The sequence below is a fragment of the Syzygium oleosum genome, unplaced genomic scaffold (assembly GCF_021117445.2).
Source record: "Syzygium oleosum isolate NSW1041296 unplaced genomic scaffold, Sole_v2.1 Sole_v2.25, whole genome shotgun sequence".
NCBI lineage: Eukaryota > Viridiplantae > Streptophyta > Magnoliopsida > Myrtales > Myrtaceae > Syzygium > Syzygium oleosum.
Window position 1 is genome coordinate 180112 of NW_026607509.1, and position 20169 is coordinate 200280.

General features: G+C 41.6%; 2 protein-coding genes across 2 annotated transcripts; both read right to left on the bottom strand.

The window, feature by feature from the left end:
• Positions 1-404: 404 nt before the first annotated feature.
• On the bottom strand, positions 405-6201 carry LOC115665111 (probable methyltransferase PMT7). The gene is made up of 7 exons (XM_056302687.1): positions 5756-6201; positions 4773-5187; positions 3854-4143; positions 2540-2923; positions 1469-1715; positions 1209-1347; positions 405-770 (listed from the first exon to the last, which is right to left on the bottom strand). The coding sequence occupies exons 1-7, from the start codon at positions 5955-5957 to the stop codon at positions 612-614; spliced, it is 1836 nt and encodes a 611-aa protein (XP_056158662.1). The 5' UTR covers positions 5958-6201; the 3' UTR covers positions 405-611.
• Positions 6202-18416: 12215 nt separating this feature from the next.
• On the bottom strand, positions 18417-19998 carry LOC115665117 (probable methyltransferase PMT6). Its single transcript, XM_056303035.1, has 2 exons — positions 19312-19998; positions 18417-18488 (listed from the first exon to the last, which is right to left on the bottom strand). The coding sequence occupies exons 1-2, from the start codon at positions 19745-19747 to the stop codon at positions 18433-18435; spliced, it is 492 nt and encodes a 163-aa protein (XP_056159010.1). The 5' UTR covers positions 19748-19998; the 3' UTR covers positions 18417-18432.
• Positions 19999-20169: the final 171 nt, after the last annotated feature.

Consider the following 20169-nt stretch of genomic DNA (forward strand, 5'->3'; position numbering starts at 1 on the left):
GGGAAAAAGGTCGAGCCCAGACCACAGGATGGGGTGAAGGAAGGAGTCATTTATCTTTGTGGCCGAGGATCATCAGATGGCCCATGGTCTCTGGCCACTTTGGAAGTATTTAGTTCACTGTAAGATCCTCACTAGCAGCATCCAAGTTCGGTGAACAAAACATAAGATGAGTAGTGAGATCAGAGATGCCTCACCCTACAAACATTTATGGCTGCAATCCTAGAAACTCGTGTTACTGTCGACGAAATTCTAGACAAATTATGATATCCCCGTTTCAATTTCATGTGTGAGTGAGAGAGAGAGAGAGAGACCTAAAGGTTCTCATTCAAAAGGAGAGAAAATTCATGTCTATACTAGCTTGCACATGTGGTCACGGACTCACGATTGAACCAAGCTGAAAGGGATTCTTAAGTTCATTTGGACTTTATACGTAAAGCAAAATGCCGATAAAATTGGCACGAGTGAGGGGAGGGGAAGCAGCTGAGAAGACATGGCCAATGGATTAACAATTACAAGAACACTTGTGTTACAGCCAAAAGGGAAGGGAGAAGAAAAGAATAAACGGACTCTACTGTGATTAGCAACAAACTACCTTCACAGGACAGGGCAGGTCATACAATTGCCCAGAACATTTTCTGACAGACCAACACATTCTCCGGTTTTTTCTCTTTGTTTTCGAGCATATGCGACTCGACTTCCCACAGGAATTTAGGAGCAATATCTCGGATTCTTTGTATAGTTGATTCCTCATCTCTGATGATGATATACCCCTGCACATTGACATCGTCATCGTCACCAATGAATTCATGAACAGCTGTACCATGCACAAAAATAGCTACAAGGTGGACATCTATGGTGACATCATAGACCGGTGAAATTTCAGCTCATTCCGTTCCAGTTAACCTCAAGCAATATAGTATCCTAAGGTAGAAACGCTATCATTCATTTAGTTCTATACTTTTATTCTCCAATGACAAAAAGAGAGCTCAGGATTTCTGCACATGTAACAGCCGCTTTAGTTAACTCCTAATTTCCTGAAATATCTAATTTTGGAAAGAGATTTACTGTTTGGTGCAACTGATAGAGATGCCATGCGTGTGGCAAATCTTTAATAGTACAAAGCCATGGATTTTGAGCTGAAAATTGCCAAAGGACAGCAGCAGTGGAATGAAGAGGATGCCACCAAAGCGATAAGAATCATACAATACCTCTGGACGCAAAATGCGATCCATCTCCAGAATTATATCCTCCAGCAAGCAACCTTCTCCACCACTCTTATAGTAAGCAAGAAGATTATTCGCATGCAAGAGATCATAGGTCCGAGGGTATGTGGAGAATGGTTCACACCTAAAGCCAGAAAACCAATCATCCATCAATTACGCAGCATCATCACAATAGTACAGCCATATTGGTAGATAGTGTAATACTGGGGTTTGTATAAACCATAAAGTAATCTGATTTTCCTTACCAATCATGAAAAGTGCCAACCAAACCTCGATCATAAATTGCAGATAATGTATTACTTGTGCTAATGGGGACTACATTCATCACCCAAACAGGAAATGTGTTCAAAGCCACGGCAAATCCACCCAAGACTGCATTCATGTCCATCACATTTCTAATTTCAGCTTCATTGATCTTCATTAATTCCCAGTAGCGTTGAACTTGTTCTTGCCAAAAGATTGTGTCAGAAGCAAATTCTTCTGGACTGAAACCTGCCGCCAACAGGGGGTCAATTATGACGCTTCATTATTAAAAGCAAAACTCTTTCAGTATTTCACATTTATGAGATATCTAAATCTGCTTATCAAATGGATGAGGTCAGATACCGCATGGGGTAAAAACTTTCTGGCCCATGAACAATGTGACAACCACATCAATGAATGAATAAGAGCAAATAACAATTAAGACATAATTAACCATGGTATTAGCAAGAACCTTCCATAATATAATAGTTTTTACCAAGCAACAACAAGTACAAAAGAGAACAAACAAATCTTAGAATATGCCCTTAAACATTCATTAGGAAGTTGAATTTATCCACCCCAAATTCCTAGGATTCAAAACAGAATACATACATTAAAAATTTAACCTTTCTTTATACAAAGGCGACAGTTACTATACAAAACAAGAAGTATATGATCATAACATTTTCCATATTTATCTCTAAAAAGAGAATCAGATTTTTACTATAGCCACACTGCACGATGGACATAAGCTGCTAAGTTCATGGGGTTTCTGAAAGAAATTAAAGTAAACATGGTGTTTTCCAATACCAGCAGTGGAAATATAGAAATGTGGTGTTTCATTTGATTGTCTCCTTTTTTGAGCAAGGAGGTATCCCTATATATGGCTTGGCTAAATTAGGATCGCTGAGCTGGACATGCAGCACATTTTCATACATCAAAATAAACCATTTATGCTGATGCTGATCTACATGTTCTGTTCCTCAAGTACTTAAAGCCTTTCCAAACCAGAGTTGATGTTGGACAATAATATCAAGAAAATAAACAAAAAAATTTCTTCATGTTGGACAAACCTAGCTTGCTGAGGCTTTTGGAATATAATGAAAGGCGTTCTGGTCTGGGAGGGAGCTTTTCAGAATCTGCTCCTGCAGTACTTAATGATATGCAGTTCTGCAGTGGAACATTCCATGATGGTTTTGATTCATCAGTTGTCTCACATAGATTCAGGAGCTTCTCCTCCACATTACGTTGAAGACATGACTGGTCATTCTGTTTAATCCAAATTGCAGTTTGAACTTTCTTCGCAATGAGTTTCCAGCACATTGCTCCAGTCAAATTGACCAACTTATCCCATATCATTGGGAATTCTTTATCCTTTTTATAAGCAGGAGGAGCGGAGTAGACGAAATATCCATTAGGACGCAGAAGGCGATTTACTTCTTTGAGTAGAATACCATCTGCAAAAGAATGAGATGAAGGGGGAAAAACATTAGCAAAAGCACCCACATGAAGTAATGTCCAGCCTTGAAAGTACCATTTGTTAATCTTTAGTTACCACCCTATGTAGTCACAGGCTCATCTATCATCAAGGATTTGATGCAATGCTAGCATGATTTCTTTGTCTTGGATAGGTAATCATCAGAAGAACGTAGTTCTCTTTTGCTCACTTGCTCCGTAAAAATGAAAACGGAATTACTAATCAATCTCTAATCTACATGCGCTAAAGTCAAAGCCAAGCCACCAAACCGCATTCTTATCACTTGACTGACAAGATGTTGACAGAACTAGCACATGCTCAAGGTGAGTGTTTACCTAAATATCTATATCTCTAGTTCTACAACTGCACAAAAAATTAAAACTCTAGCATTCAACGAGATGAGGTAATGCCATATCAAGTTTTGAGCTTTGACCAGAAAAACAGTCAGCATGTCTGCGGCTAAAATACAAGTCGTTGACCATAGGAGATGGATATGAAAATAGTTCATCTAATTTGATACCGCTAAAGTTCATCATTTTAGGTTCCCGTCAGTCATTTTATCTTCCTTCCAAAATTTTGGACCAGTTTTAGAGAGCTGTCCTATGGAATCTGCCACCCGCTTATTTTAACTCATCTTCACTTTGCCAGTTGAATTTCTGACAAATCATTCTAAATTTATTGTCCAAATTAGAATAGAAATCTACTGCCATATACCGCTTCCTTTTTATTCACTGTTCAGTACGCTCTTCAAAGTTCAAACTAGATCAGCAGTTGGAAAATATAAACAGTGGGGGTAAGGCATGGTTATTAGTTCGATAAAGAATTACATACATGTGACAATGACTAAAATGGCAGAGATGTTCCCTTATGTAGCTATCATTTACGAAACATGCTTAGGATGATAGAATACCATTCTCATGCCAATCAACACGGCACCTTGAACAATGAACCATCTCAAACGAACTGGAAGGATATGGCAGTTGTTTTGTAGCTATCGCAGCAATCATTGCACCAATTCCACGCTCTAAAGCAAACTGAATTTGATTTTCATGTCCATCTTTTGGAGCAAAAGACATTGTTTGTATGCCCAAAGAAAGAAGATATGCTGAGAAGCTGGCCACTCCACAACCAACGTCTAGAACTTGAACCACACCCGCTGAACGTAAGTCACCTGCCTCATTAGTTGTCATATTTCCCAACCTGCATATAAAGAAAAAGATAAAAAGAGTGATCTCTCGGCAACTCGTTCCATCCATGTGGAGGTACTAATATCAGAGTAATCTGAACAGAGAAGATAGTGGATTGAGGGAAACCAAAGATCTCTACAACAGCAAGTTATAGATTGAGCATATCCCATGCATACAATCACATGATGCATTTGTCTACCCACAAAATGATGCAGGAAAGTGCTGAAACAGAACACTTATCATTCTGGCTTTAGCAGTAGGGCACCTTCACACAGTAAGCAAATAACCTATACCATATACGGTAATACTTATCATTCTAATACTACTGGCCTTCAGGATAGCCTGAGAGAAATCCTAGGATATGCGATTATAGTTCAATGATTCAATTCCAAGATTCTTGCAACACGGCCATAAGAAAATATACTCCTGTAATTTGACATCTATCTTGTCATAGTATCCTACTATCTGTGTGTCACGAAACAGATAAATATCATTGCACAATGATAAAAAATGACGCATCCAAAAAAGCAAAAGAAAGATTTCTTTGTAAGATAGATTCCAATCCTGTATTTAGCGCCTTAGTGAACTGCAACTTCATGTAAGAAGAAGCAAATGTGCAAGAAAAGATGGTAAGTAACCGACCTTTGAATGTACTCAGCAGCCCCGTGCTTGAAGTGAGTACCACCACCAGGGAACCACCACAACTGATTAAACTCATGGACCCAATTTTGTCCTCCTTTTACTTCAGCAAGATGTGTGTGATTCACATTCGTCCGCCAGACGTAATCCCTACTGAGTGGCCATCTTATTGGTATCTTATAACCTTCTGGCGGAGGAACCAAGCAAAACAGACGCTTTTCAGGTGGAGGGCAATGCCTCTCAAGCTCTTCCCTTCGTGATAGATTTAACGTAGGCAGCAATTCTTTCACATAGTTTACATCATGGCAAGGGATATATTCATTAAATGTCAATGGGCACACATCCATCCCACTTTCGGGGATCACAAGAGGTGCTTTTCTGTAAGTGAGTTCAACTTTGTTTGGAAATGCAGACAGCCCTGCAAATGTCAAAAGGGAAAACTGCATCAATTTCACAGGATTAAGACGGTAAGAATCGAAACTTCTGTCGCATGAAAGATGATGACATTCCAGGTCAGGAAGTATGCAGCCAAAATCTCATTTTTCAAGTCACAAACACACCGGCATTTCATCTTTTCAAAGAGATCCGACATGGGTTCAGAGCATGACTGAAGTATGAAGCTGCTGTCACTGTAATCTAGTATCAAAATGTAATCCCTCACTCTCGCTCATCAATGTGTACCCTCTAGGCAAGTCTAGTTGATGGCACAAGAACCAAAGAAGAAGAAAAACGGCCAAGCCAACACATTCAATCCCCAACCACAAAAAAAAAGTCCCTTTAAATGACCCAGGTAATGACGACTACGATAACGTGCATAGCAAGTCCTGTGAAAAGACAAATCCCAAAGAATTACTAGTGCCAACAAACACAGAACGAACGCAGACCCGAACCCACAACAAGATGACCCCTAAACTTCGATCCGCCGCATTTTGCCAGATAATTCGCGACACTAAACACGAGGTTGCGACACAGGAAGAGCGAATTACCAGAAGAATCACGGGCAGAGGAGGAAGAAGAAGTGGAATTGGGGTTGGAGCTGGAGTCGGAGAGCGGCCGAGGGACGTAGATGGGGACTTTGTTGCCGAAGAGGGTGCCCGCGTAGAACGACCCGGCCATCAACAGCAGGGCCGCCATTATCATATGGCCCGATCTCAGATCGAACGCCGATCCCAACGCGCTCCCTCCCATTTTTCTTCCCCCTCACCTCGCGCGCGCTGTCCTTCCTCCCTTCCCTTCCCTTCCCTTCCGTCCCGTGAATGCAGCTCCGGGTCACGAGGCCGAGAGGGTCGACGAGGCCGAGGCTGCCGATCGCATCGTCGTGGGTCGAAGCTGCGTCGCGTCACGGCGGAGGAGCGTTGCGGCTCCGGAAAGCTGTGAATTCACTGAAAATGGCGGAGCCGACCAGGAAGCGAGTTCCTTGTTGGGCGTTTTGGACGCACGTGCGAGCGCGTGGCGATTTCCTTTCTCGGATGAAATTCATGCCTTTTGCTAATTTTCATGTTGTGTCCGAATGGCGCTTACGTCCCGTCCTAGAAATTGTGATCTTAATACTTTGAGATAATGACATAAATAATCTATAAACTTTAGTTCAATTTATAATTTAATTCTTAAATTTTTAATTTTTTCAATGTAATTTTTGAACTTTAGCTAAATATTCAATGTGGTCGATGAACTTTTAATTTGTTTAATATGATGTCTGGACTTTTAGTACATGTTCAATGTAGTCCCTGAATTATATAAAAATGTTCAATATAATCCCTAAACTTGAATTAATGGAATGATTACATTGGACATTTTCATATAGTTCAGGGAATAAATTGAACATGTATAATAAATTCATGGATGATATTAAACAAACTAAAAGTTCAGGAACCACATTGCATATTAGATTAAAGTTCGAGAACTATATTGAATAAATTAAAAGTCCAGGAATTATATTACACGTTGGATCAGAGTTCAAAGATTGTTTGTTTTATTTTTCCTAGTGCTTTACAAACCTAGAAAAGGTCACTCCTCAAAATTTTTGTGCCTTATTTGACGTAATCGATTCAATCAAATCGTGTGTAAATGAATGGCGATGCATAAATCAGCACTATAATAATTTGATGATACCTGCCCTTTCAGCTTCTTTGGGCTCCCTCTGCCTTTTCAAATTAAAAAGATGAATTTTATTACAAATAGCGAGGGAGGGAAACAAAGGAGGTGGATTATATCTTTGAACGATGCAGTTTGTTTCAGTTTGTTCCGAATGTTTTGGGCGTGGCACGAGAAAATAAATTCTAATAACGAGGTATGGTTTTTGCCGTTCCCGTATAGTGTTTGATGATTACGAGAAATGTCTATTTGTTTGAGCGTTATATTCCTACCTTATTTTAATATAACTATTCTGCAAATTATTGATTGTAATTTTCTCGTATTGCCACCGACACGCTTTCCCACTAGACAAATGGTATTAAAGCCATGTTTCCCATACGCAGTAAGACGGTGCCTTGTGTATAGTAGAGGGGATCCTAGGAGAGAAGCAAGCTAAACGAGAGAGAATACCAAAACAAAAAGAGGTGTGCTTTGGAAATGGAGTCTTCCTACCATTCATTATTGGAAAAGGGTAATTTAAATTTTATGGTATGGTGTATGTTTTCGGCCATTTTGGGTGTGGATTTAGTTTCCTTGTTCTAATTATCTATGTGACGGATTTGAGTAATATGAGCTTCAATTTTCCTTCTAGGAGTATAGAAGCCAAACCGTAGTCTTCAAATTCGCCACCATCGATCTCACTGACAATCCTCCTAATTTTGATTTCGACTCGCCACCTGCTTCTCAATCATCAACGGTTTGCATGTCATGTGTTTCCCGGTTGTAGTTTCAAGAAACCCATAACATCCCCAGGCTGCTGCTAGGGCTTTGCTGCGCCTGCCAGTTCAGGCTTTTGAATCTGGTTGTTCATGTTGTAGGCCAAATGAATCTCTCTAGTTTCCTAGTTCTGATCTGGAGCTTCGGCAAGGACACCTTTAAAGGTTCGCTTTCGGTGAGCTAAAGGCAGCTACCAACCACTTCATAACGAAAAGATTGTGGGCAGAGACGGGTTTGTTGCACTGAAAGGTGGTTGCTCATGCTTCCTCAGTATTCTCCTTTCCCTTTCTTTAATTTTTTTTAAAGGGTTATTGTAATTTTGAACTTAAAATGAGAAACTCTTGCAAATACAAAAGCCTGGCTTCCCTTGGGAATTTTACATGCATCGGCAACTTGACCGGAGGATCGTAGATCCTCATGTGTGCTGCTTTATGCAGGCTCTCTTCTTTGTAACTTTTATTTGATACTCCCTACAAGATAACTTTCAAGAAATTTTTGTATTTCAGGGACATGCCTTTGGTTTTGCCCATAGAATGCACGTCTACTCAGACCGTAGCATACTCATTTGTGATTATTTATCCCATGGGACACTCCAAGTAGGCATATGACTTCCCTAGTTGTGGTTTGCTCAAGTCATGACTTTTCTAGAATATCCCTTGAATATTGCACGTAGGATGCCGCGTAACTCTTGTTTGGCGATTGGCGAGACCATGGAAGAAGTGCTATGCATAGAGATGCTCCCCTTGTTAGAGACTTTGCATGCTGATAATCTACTCATTCGATATGCAAGGTGAAACTAGCTTACGCACTTGAATGAATGGTGTCAATGTACACCATCCAATTCATTAGTCGATATTGGTTTTCCAATACGTAGATTGGTCATAGAGCATATCACTTGTTTCCCTGTCCATATGTCTCAACCTTTCGTTCATCTCATTGGATGTCGTTTTTAGCTTAATGCATTTAATAATTGTTCAGCATGTTTCTGTATGGACTTGTCTAAATTTTAAATTGGAAATTTTTTTGAGTAATCCTTTTGACGGAGAAACTCTTGGATACTACTGGACAGCTATACTCGTTTCCTCATCCAGATTTGACATGATATGACCAGGAACTAGAGGCTCTTGGCAATATACCCATCAATGTGGATAAGCTTAGTTCATTTGAATAATTGGTAACATAAATTGAATCAATTTCTTGATAGGGATGATCTTTCAATAGAAGGATTCGAGGATTATAGCGGTCAATGGAGTGCTCAGGTCAGTTCAATTTGCTCAAAGGCTATAGTGGTTTTACTTGGAAGTTGGAATTCTCTAGGTTTATGCAAAACATCATGTAGGGTCTTCGTTTTGTGGACTAGGGAAGGGGAATAGATTTGCATCTTTTTCCCGATAATACCGTATTCGAAGGAGATTGCCGGACTTTTGGCTTTCATCGCGTCGAGATGCAAGAGGATAAGCCATGGAGGTATCGGGTATTAAATTTATTTTGAATCATCACCACTCGCTGCAGTATTATGTTTATTTTGTTTTAACTTATTGCTGCTTCGGTTTTGAGCTGCACCATATGGTCTTTGTGTTGTTGTCCACATGATGTTGCATGGTACCTACATGGAAATAGAAAAGTTGGATATCTTCGTATGGAAGCTATTTTTATCGACCAAAATCCACTCTTAAACGGTACTTCTCTCTCGCATCTCTCCATTGAACTTGTTGACCAATATCCAGTTGTATAAGCACTACCGGTTCACAGTTTTATCCCAAATCTTGCCATTGCTCCCTGCAAAAGTCCATTTTGTCCCATTTGGTTTCAGCTTCCTTCTGCTACCACTAATGTTCTTTCCACTGTCAGCTAAGACAGTTTTCTTCTGATTAAATTGCTTTCAGATACTGCAATGTCGATCAATGGAAGCATATGTTGACAAGGTTAGTGAACACTGGCCCTGGCAACCATGATCTAACTTTGTTGCGGAGTGTGAGGCAATCCTTTGAAGACTACATGAGCTCCAATAAACAGCTTATTCAGAAGCTTAAGGATCCGCTCTTGAGGCAGAGAGCATCCTTATGTTCAGCGTATCGCCTCCATACATTTTTGTGTTCTATGTGAAGTGCCCCGAAGAGTTGATTATGTTGCAGTCCGACTAGAGAAAAAGATATAGCAGGGTGAACTGCTTGCATCATCTTCCGGTTGATGCACGTGATCCTTATGCACTCTTTATTTCTCATTAAGCGAAGAATTTCATTATGAGGGGGCCGCAAACCTTGTATGTATCTGTATTCTGTAGAGCAACAGCTCTTGCAAATGTCAAGCATCTCCGCTGGTATAATGTTGAAATATTTTATTCATGGATAGAATGTTATAAATCATGTTCAATGTTAATAAATATGAGTGAGAGTCGTTATACGAATTGCCGAATAAAAGAATAAACTTCAATTCTAAGAAATTACATCTTCTACTAAAAGCAAAAGCTCTTTTGAAAGAATATCCAAAAACGCTTTCTACTTCGAGAACAAGAATAGTAAAAATAAATAAATTGATCCATCTTCATCTTTGCTTATTAATTTAATCTTTACTTAATTAATAATAAAATATTTTTTTGATTTCTTCAAATAATTTTATATTCGCTATATTTTCATTTTCAATTAAAAAATTAATTTTAAATAAAAAACGACTCTAAATTAATAAAAAATCGAACATAAGAAATCTCCCAATTTCCTAGGTCTCGATTGGGTTTTTTTTTTTTTTTTTTTTCGGTATGTCCTATTCTAACTCTCAACTTACTTTCAAACTTTTGCCTTATTTCTTGAAAGCGTGAGAGTCGAAATCCACATATAAAACTACACGTCTTCACACCTAGACTCTCTAAGAAGGTGGAGAATTGAACTCCCCACCTCCTCCTTTCCAAGTAAGAAGGGTGGCCGCTAGGGCAAACCCTAGTGATTTTTTTTTTTTTCACAAAAGATAATGGTTCGGTAGGGACTCGGCCCATTGGGCCACATGGTAGGTTTGTCCCGTGCTTTCGCCTAAATGGGCTCATGAACCGACTGGGGTGTCAACAGGTGGGTTTGCAAAGAATCGCACTACGGGTCCAGCCCAAAGAGGATCCGAGTCCCAATTACCCTAGTCCCCTCACTTAAGTTACAAGTTCCACGGCAAGTCTCGGTTGATTTTTTCCTTCGCGAACAAAAACCCTATCTTCCACCCCTTAACTTCTTCATCTCTAGCCACCCTCTCTTCCTCTCCTTCTCTTCTTCAATCCTAACCACCCTCTCTTCCTCTTGTTTTCTCTTCCTATGGCGTCTTCTCTGGCTTAGCGATCCCACGTTGCTTTGACCGCATTCACGCTCGCCCGAGCCAAATATAGTGGAGGTGCTCAAGATCACCACCAATCTCCATTAGAAAGGAGGGCTGCGACAAATAGCGTACAAACTAATTATTGTAATGCGCAACGAGAATTTAATTTGCTGGTGGAAGAATTGCGCGGATGACAATTTTTGCTCATACACACAGCCGAGCAAGCAAGGTGTCACCAAAATTCTGGACGAGCATTTGGATAACCCTGACATCTTGCAAGAGGTGAGGATCCTCCTTGGCACAGAGGAAACCGAGAATAACATCTGGCAAATCTTCATTTAGGGTGGTTTACAATGAGTTCTTTTTAATTTTACAGCGAGTCCCATCACTTGAGTTATAAGCTCCTTGGCAAGTCTCGCTCAATTTTATTCCTTCGCGAACAAAAATCCTCTTTTCCTCCCATTCTCTTCTTCAACCCTAGCCACCTGATCTCCTTCTCTTCTTCAATCCTAGCCACCCTCTCTTCCCTTACTTCTCTTCTTCAACCCTAGCCACTCTCTCTTCCTCTTGTTTTCTCTTCCCATGACGTCTTCTCTGGCTTAGCGACTCCACGTCGCTTTGACTGCATTCACGGTCGCCCGAGCCGAATATAATGGAGGCGCCCAAAATCATCACCAATCTCCATTAGAAAGGACGGCTGCGACAAATAGAGCGCGGACTAATTATTGTAATGCGCAACGTGAGTTGGATTACTGGCGAAAAAATTGCACCGACGACGATTTTTGCTCATACACACTGCCGAGCAAGGTCTGTCACCGAAATTTTGAACGAGTATCTGGTAAACCCTGGTATCTTACAAGGGGTGAGGATCCTCCTCGACACAGAGAAAATCGAGAATAACATCAGGTGAATCTTCACTCAAGGCGGTTTACAGTGAGTTTTGTTTAATTTTACAGTGAGTCCTACAAGCTCCTTGGCAAAGTCTCGGCCGGTTTTCTTCCTTTGCAAACAAAACTCTCTTTTCCTCCCATTCTTTTCTTCAACCCTAGCCACCTGATCCCCTTCTCTTCTTCAACCCTAACCACCATCTCTTCTCGCCCTTTTCTTTTTCAACCCTAACCACCCTATATTCCTCTCGTTTTCTCTTCCCATGGCGATTTCTCTGGCTCAGCGACTCCACATTACTTTGACAGCATTCAAGCTCGCTCGAGCCGAATATAGTGGAGGCGCCCAAGATCACCAACAATCTCCATTAGAAAGGAGGGCTGCGACAAAAAGCGTGTAGACTAATTATTGTAATGCGCAATGTCAGTTGGATTTGCTCGTGGAAGAATTGCGCGGACGACGATATTTGCTCCTACACACTGCCGAGCAAGCGCGGTCAGTCATTGAAATTCTGGACGAGCATCTACGGAACCCTAGCATCTTGCAAGGAATGAGGATCCTCCTTGGTACAGAGGAAACCGAGAATAACATCAGGCGAATCTTCATTCAAAGCGATTTACAGTGAGTTTTCTTTAATTTTACAGTGAGTCCCCTCACTTGAGTTACAAGCTCCTCGGCAAATCTCGGTTGGTTTTCTTCCTTCGCGAACAAAAACCCTCTCTTCTTCGACCCTAGCCACCCTCTCTTCCTATCATTTTCTCTTCCCATGGCGTCTTTTCTGGTTCAGCGACTCCACGTCGCTTTAACTGCATTCATGCTCGCCCGAGCTGAATATAGTGGAGGTGCCCAAAATCACCACCAATCTCCATTTGAAAGGAGGGCTGCGGCAAATAGCGCACGGACTAATTATCGTAATGCGCAACGTAAGTTGGATTTGCTAGCAAAAAAATTGAGCGGACAATGATTTTTGCTCCTACAAACTGCCGAACATGCACAGTATGTCACCGAAATTCTGGATGAGCATCTGGTGAATCCTGACATCTTGCAAGGGGTGAGAATCTTTCTCGGAACAGAGGAAACCGAGAACAACATCAAGCGAATATTCACTGAGGGCGGTTTATAATGAGTACTTTTAAATTTTATAGTGAGTCTCCTCACTTGAGTTACAAGCTCATCAGCAAGTCTCAGCCGGTTTTGTTTCTTCGAGAACAAAAACCCTCTCTTCCTCTCATTCTCTTCTTCATCCCGAGCCACCCGATCCACTTTTCTTCTTCAACCCTAGCCACCCATTCATTTCTTCAACTCTAGCGACCTTCTCTTCCTCTCGTTTTCTCTTCCTATGGTGTCCTCTTTAGCTCAGTGACTCCACGTCGCTTTAACCGCATTCACGCTCGCACGAGCCGAATATAATGGAAGCGTCCAATATCACCATCAATCTTCATTAGAAAGGAGGGCTGCGACAAATAGCATGCGGACTAATTATTGTAATGCGTAACGTGAGGTGGATTTGCTAGCGGAAGAATTGCGCGAACGATGATTTTTGCTTCTACACACTACCAAGTAAGCGCGATTTGTCACCGAAATTTTGGACGAGCATCTGCGGAACCTTGGTATCTTGTAAGAGGTGAGGATCCTCCTAGGCACAGAGAAAATTAAGAATAACATTAGGCGAATCTCCATTCATGGTGGTTTATAGTGAGTTCTCTTTAATTTTATAGTGAATCCCCTCACTTGAGTTACAAGCTCCTTAGCAAGTCTCGGCCGATTTTCTTCCTTCGCGAACAAAAATCCTATCTTCCTCCCCCTCTTTTTCAACTCTAGCTACCCGATTCCCTTCTCTTCTTTAACTCTAGCCACCCTCTTTTCTCTCCTTCTCTTCTTTCACCTTAGCCACCCTCTCTTCCTCTCGTTTTCTCTTCCCATGACGTTTTCTTTGGCTTAGCGACTCCACGTCGCTTTGAACGCATTCACGCTCGCTTGAGCCGAATAAAGTGGAGGCGCCCAAGATCTTTACCAATATTCATTAGAAAGGAGGGCTGCGACAAATAGCGCACGGACTAATTATCATAATGCGCAACGTCAGTTGGATTTGCTGGCAAAAGAATTGTGCGGACAATGATTTTTGCTCCTACACACTGCCAAGCAAGCACGGTTTGTCACCGAAATTCTGAACGAGCATCTGCGGAACCATGGCATCTTGCAAGGGGTGAGATACTCCTCGGCACAGAGGAAACCGAAAATAACATGAGACGAATCTTCACTCAGGACGGTTTACAGTGAATTCTTTATTCTTTAATTTTACAGTAAATCCCCTCACTTGAATTACATTCTCTTCGACAAGTCTGGGTCGATTTTCTTCCTTCGCAAACAAAAACCCTATCTTCCTACCCTTCAACCCTAGCCACCCTCTCTTCCCCCTTCTCTTCTTCCACCATAGCCACCCTCTTTTCCTCTCATTTTCTCTTTCCATGGCGTCTTCTCTGACACAGCGGCACCACGTCGCTTTGACCGCATTCACGCTCTTTTGAGCCGAATATAATGGAGGCGCTCAAGATCATTGCCAATCTCCATTAGAAAGGAGGGCTGCGACAAATAGCGCGCGAACTAATTATTGTAATACGCAACGTGGGTTGGATTTGCTGGCGGAAGATTTGGGCGGACGACGATTTTTACTCATACACACTGCCAAGCAAAAGCAATTTGTCACCGAAATTCTGGACGTGTATATGGTGAACCCTGCCATATTGCAAGGGGTGAGGATCCACCTCGACACAGAAAAAACCAAGAATAACATCAGACAAATCTTCATTCAGGGCGGTTTACAGTAAGTTCTCTTTCATTTTACAATGAGTCCCCTCACTTGAGTTACAAGTTCCTCGACAAGTCTGGCCAATTTTTTTCCTTCGCGAACAAAAACCCTCTCTTCCTTCCCTTCTTCAACCATAGCCACCTAATCCCCTTCTCTTCTTCAATCCTAACCACCCTCTCTTCTCCCATTCTCTTCTTCAACCTTAGCCATCCACTCTTCCTCTCGTTTTCTCTTCCCATGGCGTCTTCTCTGACTCAACGACTCCACGTCGCTTTAACCATATTCACGCTCACCCAAGCTGAATATAGTGAAGGCGCCCAAAATCCTCACCAATTTCCATTAGAAAGGAAAGGCTGTGACAAATATTGCGCGGACTAGTTATTGTAATGCGCAATGTGAGTTGGATTTGCTGGCGGAAGAATTGCATGGACGATGATTTTTGCTCATACACACTGCCGAGCATTCGCAGTTTGTCACCCAAATTATGAACGAGCATCCGAAAAATCCTGGCATCTTGCAAAGGCTGAGGGTTGCGAAGGGGAAAACGCGCATCTTCCTCCCATTCTCTTCTTCAACCCTAGCTACCTGATCTCCTTCTCTTCAACCTTAGCCGCCCTCTCTTCCCCCCTTTTGTTCTTCAAACCTAGCCACGCTGAGGGGGGAAGAGAGGGTGGCTAGGGTTGAAGAAAAGAAGGAGATCAAGTGACTAGGGTTGAAGAAGAGAAGGAGATCAGGTGGCTTGGATTGAAGAGAACGGGAAGAAGATAGGGTTTTTGTTCGCGAAAAAAGAAAATCAGCTAAGACTTGCCGAGGAGCTTGTACCTCAAGTGAGGGTTTGTAAATTTAAAGAGAACTCATTGTAAACCGCCCTGAATGAAGATTCGCCTAATGTTATTCTTGGTTTCTTTTGTGCCGAGGAGGATCCTCACCCCTTGAAATATGTCAGGTTCCCCAAATGCTCGTCCAGAATTTAGGTGATAGGCCGCGCTTGCTCGGCAGTGTGTATGAGCAATAATCACCATTCACGCAATTCTTCCGTCAGCAAATCCAACTCACGTTGCGCATTACGATAATTAGTCCGCGCACTATTTGTTGCATCCCTCCTTTCTAATGGAGATTGATAATGATCTTGGGCGCCTTCACTATATTTGGCTTGAGCAAGCATGAATGCAGTCAAAACGATGTAGAGTCGCGAGCCAGAGAAGACGTCATGGGAAAAGAAAACGAGAGGAAGAGAAGGTAGCTAGAGTTGAAGAAGAGAAGTGGGGGGAGAGAGAGTGGCTAGAGTTGGAGAAGGGAAGGGGATCAGGTGGCTAGGGTTGAAGAAGAGAGGGTTTATGTTTGCGAAGGAAAAAAACCGACCGAGACTTGCTGAGGAGCTTGTAACTCAAGTGATTGGAGGGGACCCACTGTAAAATTAAAGAGAACTCACTATAAACAGCCATAAATAAAGATTTGCCTCATCTTATTCTCGGTTTCCTCTGTGCCGAGGAGGATCTGCACCTTTTGCAAGATGCCAGAGTTCACCAAATACTCGTCTAGAATTTCAGTTACAGACCGCGCTTGCTTGGCAGTGTATAGGAGCAAAAATCATCGTCCGTGCAATTCTTCCAACTCACGTTGCGCATTACGATAATTAGTCCGCGCTATATGTCGTAGCCCTCCTTTCTAATGGCGATTGGTGGTGATCTTGGGCGCCTCTACTATATTCGGCTCGAGCGAGCGTGAATGTGGTTAGAGCGACATGGAGTTGCTGAGCCAGAGCAAACACCTTGGGAAGAGAAAAAGAGAGGAAGAAAAGGTGGCTAGAGCTGAAGAAGAAAAAGGAGAAAGAGATGGTGGCTAGGGTTGAAGAAGAAAAGAAGATAAAATGACTAAGGTTGAAGAAGAGAAGGGGTGGAAGAGAGGGTTTTTGTTCGCGAAAGAAAAAAACCGATCAAGACTTGCCGAGAAGCTTGTAACTCAAGTGAGGGGACCCACTGAAAATTAAAGAGAACTTACTGTAAACCGCCCTGAATGAAGATTCGCCTAATGTTATTCTCGGTTTCCTCTGTGCCGAGGAGGATCCTCACTCGTTACAAGATGCTAGAGTTCCCCATATGCTCGTCCAGAATTTAGGTGACAGGCTGCGCTTGCTTGGTAGTGTGTATGAGCAATAATCACCGTCCACGCAATTCTTTCGTCAGCAAATCTAACTCACGTTGTGCATTACGATAATTAATCCGTGCTATTTGTCGCAACCCTCCTTTCTAATGGAGATTGATAGTGATTTTGGGTGCCTTCACTATATTCGGCTTGAACGAGCGTGAATATAGTCAAAGCAACGTGAAGTCGCGAAGCTAGAGAAGACGTCATGAGAAGAGAAACGAGAGGAAGAGAAGGTGGCAAGAGTTGAAGAAGAGAAATTGGGGAAGAGAGGGTGACTAGAGTTGGAGAAGGGAAGGGGATCAGGTGGTTAGGGTTGAAGAAGAAAATCAACTAAGACTTGCCGAGAAGCTTGTAACTCAAGTGAGGGAACCCACCGTAAAATTAAAGAAAACTCACTGTAAACCGCCCTGAATAAAGATTCGCCTCAAGTTATTCTTGATTTCCTCTGTGCCGAGGAGGACTTACTTACAAGATGCCAGAGTTCATCATATGCTTGTCCAGAATTTCGATTATAAACAACGCTTGCTCGGCAGTGTGTAGGAGCAAAAATCGTCATCCACGCAATTCTTCCGTCGGCAAATCCAACTCATGTTGCGCATTACGATAATTAGTCTGCGCTATTTGTCGCAACCCTCCTTTCTAATGGCGATTAGTGGTAATCTTGGGCGCCTCCATTATATTCGGCTTGGGCAAGCGTGAATGCAGTTAGAGCGATGTGGAGTCGCAGAGCCAAAGCAAACGCCTTGAGAAGAGAAAAGGAAATGAAGAGAGAGTGGCTAGGGCTGAAGAAGAGAAAGGGGGAAGAGAGGGTGGCTAGAGCTGAAGAAGAAAAGGGGATCGAGTGGCTAGGGTTGAAGAAGAGAACGGGAGGAAGAGAGGGTTTTTGTTCGTGAAAGAAGAAAACTGATCAAGACTAGCTGAGGAGCTTGTAACTCAAGTGAGGAGATTCACTGTAAAATTAAAGAGAACTCACTGTAAACCGCCATGAATGAAGATTCACCTAATGTTCTTCTCGGTTTCCTCTATTCCGAGGAGGATCATAACCCCTTGCAAAATGCCAGGGTTCACCAGATGCTCATCCAGAATTTCGGTGATAAACCACACTTGCTCGGTAGTGTGTACGAACAAAAATCCTCATCTGCACAATTCTTTCGCCAACAAATCCAACTCACGTTGCACATTATTATAATTAGTCCACGCGTTATTTGTCACAGCTCTCCTTTCTAATGGAAATTGGTGGTGTTCTTGGGCGACTCCATTATAGTCTGCTCGGGCGAGCATGAATGCAGTCAAAGCGAGGTAGAGTCGCAGAGCCAGAGAAGACGCCATGGGAAGAGAAAACAGGAGGAAGAGAGGATGGTTAGGGTCGAAGAAGAAAATGGGAGGAAGAGTGGGTAGCTAAGGTTAAAGAAGAAAACGGGAGGAAAAGAGGAACTTAAATAAAAATTCAAAATCTTTAAGTTAGTTTTTTTTTTGGTCAGAACTCTTTAAGTTAGTTTAAGCTATGAAATTTAAACACAGAACTCTCATAAATATATGCAATACTTAAAGTTTAAACTTTGACCTCTTTCAGAATCATCCTGGCTAGATCCACTAAGAGAATCGGAATCATCATACTCGCTTTCTTCACTATCACTTTTACCTTCTTCTTCTCTTCTCTGTCTGTTCACAGTAGCGTCAAACTTGTTCTTGCCAAAAGATGGTGTCAGAAGCAAATTCTTCTTGACTGAAACCTTCTGCCAACATGGGGTCAATTATGATGCTTCATTATTAAAAGCAAAACTCTTTCAGTATTTCACATTTATGAGATATCTAAGTCTGCTTATCAAATGGATGAGGTCAGATACCGCACGGGGTAAAAACTTTCTGGCCCATGAACTATGTGACAACCACATCAATGAATGAATAAGAGCAAATAACAATTAAGACATAATTAACCATCGTATTAGCAAGAACCTTCCATAATATGAGAGTTTTTACCAAGCAACAGAACAAGTACAAAAGGGAACAAACAAATCTTAGAATATGCCCTTAAACATTCTATAGGAAGTTGAATTTATCCGCCCCAAGTTCCTAGGATTCAAAACATTATACATACTTTAGAAATTTAACCGTTGTTTATACAAAGGCGACAGTTACGATACAAGACAAGAAGTATATATCATAACATTTTCCATATTTATCTCTAAAAAGAGAATCAGATTATTACTATAGCCACACAGCACGATAGACATAAGCTGCTAAGTTCATGGGGTTTCTGAAAGAAATTAAAGTAAACATGATGTTTTCCAATACCAGCTGTGGAAATATAGAAATGTGGTGTGTCATTTGATTGTCTCCTTTTCTGAGGAAGGAGCTATCCCTATACAGGGCTTGACTAAATTAGGATTGCTGAGCTGGACATGCAGCACATTTTCATACATCAAAACAAACCATTTATGCTGATGCTGATCTACATGTTCTGTTCCTTAAGTACTTAAAGCCTTTCCAAACCAGAGTTGATGTTGGACATAATATCATGAAAATAAACAAAAAATTTCTTCATGTTGGACAAACCTAGCTTGCTGAGGCTTTTGGAATATAATGAAAGGCGTTCTGGTCTGGGAGGGAGCTTTTCAGAATCTGCTTCTGCATTACTTAATGATATGCAGTTTTGCAGCGGAACATTCCATGATGGTTTTGATTCATCAGTTGTCTCACATAGATTCAGGAGCTTCTCCTCCACATTACGTTGAAGACATGACTGGTCATTCTGTTTAATCCAAATTGCATTTTGAACTTTCTTTGCAATGAGTTTCCAGCACATTGCTCCAGTCAAATTGACCAACTTATCCCGGATCATTGGGAATTCTTTATCCTTTATATAAGCAGGAGGAGCAGAGTAGACGAAATATCCATTAGGATGCAGAAGGCGATTTACTTCTTTGAGTAGAATACCATCTGCAAAAGAATGAGATGAAGGGCGAAAAAGCATTAGTAAAAGCACCCACATGAAGTAATGTCCAGCCTTGAAAGTACTATTTGTTAATCTTTAGTTACCACCCTATGTAGTCACAGGCTCATCTATCATCAAGGATTTGATGCAATGACAGCATGATTTCTTTGTCTTGGAAAGGTAATCATCAGAAGAACGTAGTTCTCTTTTGCTCACTTGCTCCGTAAAAATGAAAACGGAATCACTAATCAATCTCTGATCTACATGCGCTAAAGGCAAAGCCAAGCCACCAAACCGCTTTTTTATCACTTGACTGACAAGATGTTGGCAGAACTAGCACATGCTCAAGGTGAATGTTTACCTAAATACCTATATCTCCAGTCCTACAACTGCACAAAAAATTAAAACCCTGGCATTCAACGAGATGAGGTAATGCCATATTAAGTTTTGAGCTTTGACCAGAAAAACAGTCAGCATGT

Coding starts and splice junctions, on each gene's coding strand:
- LOC115665111 (XM_056302687.1), bottom strand. CDS start 5,957: ATGGGAGGGAGCGCGTTGGGATCGGCGTTCGATCTGAGATCGGGCCAT. Junction 4,144..4,772: donor GCTGCTGAGTACATTCAAAG/GTCGGTTACTTA, acceptor CTTTATATGCAG/GTTGGGAAATATGACAACTA. Junction 771..1,208: donor ATCGCATTTTGCGTCCAGAG/GTATTGTATGAT, acceptor GTCAATGTGCAG/GGGTATATCATCATCAGAGA.
- LOC115665117 (XM_056303035.1), bottom strand. CDS start 19,747: ATGTGGGTGCTTTTACTAATGCTTTTTCGCCCTTCATCTCATTCTTTT. Junction 18,489..19,311: donor CAAAAGCCTCAGCAAGCTAG/GTTTGTCCAACA, acceptor TGTTGGCAGAAG/GTTTCAGTCAAGAAGAATTT.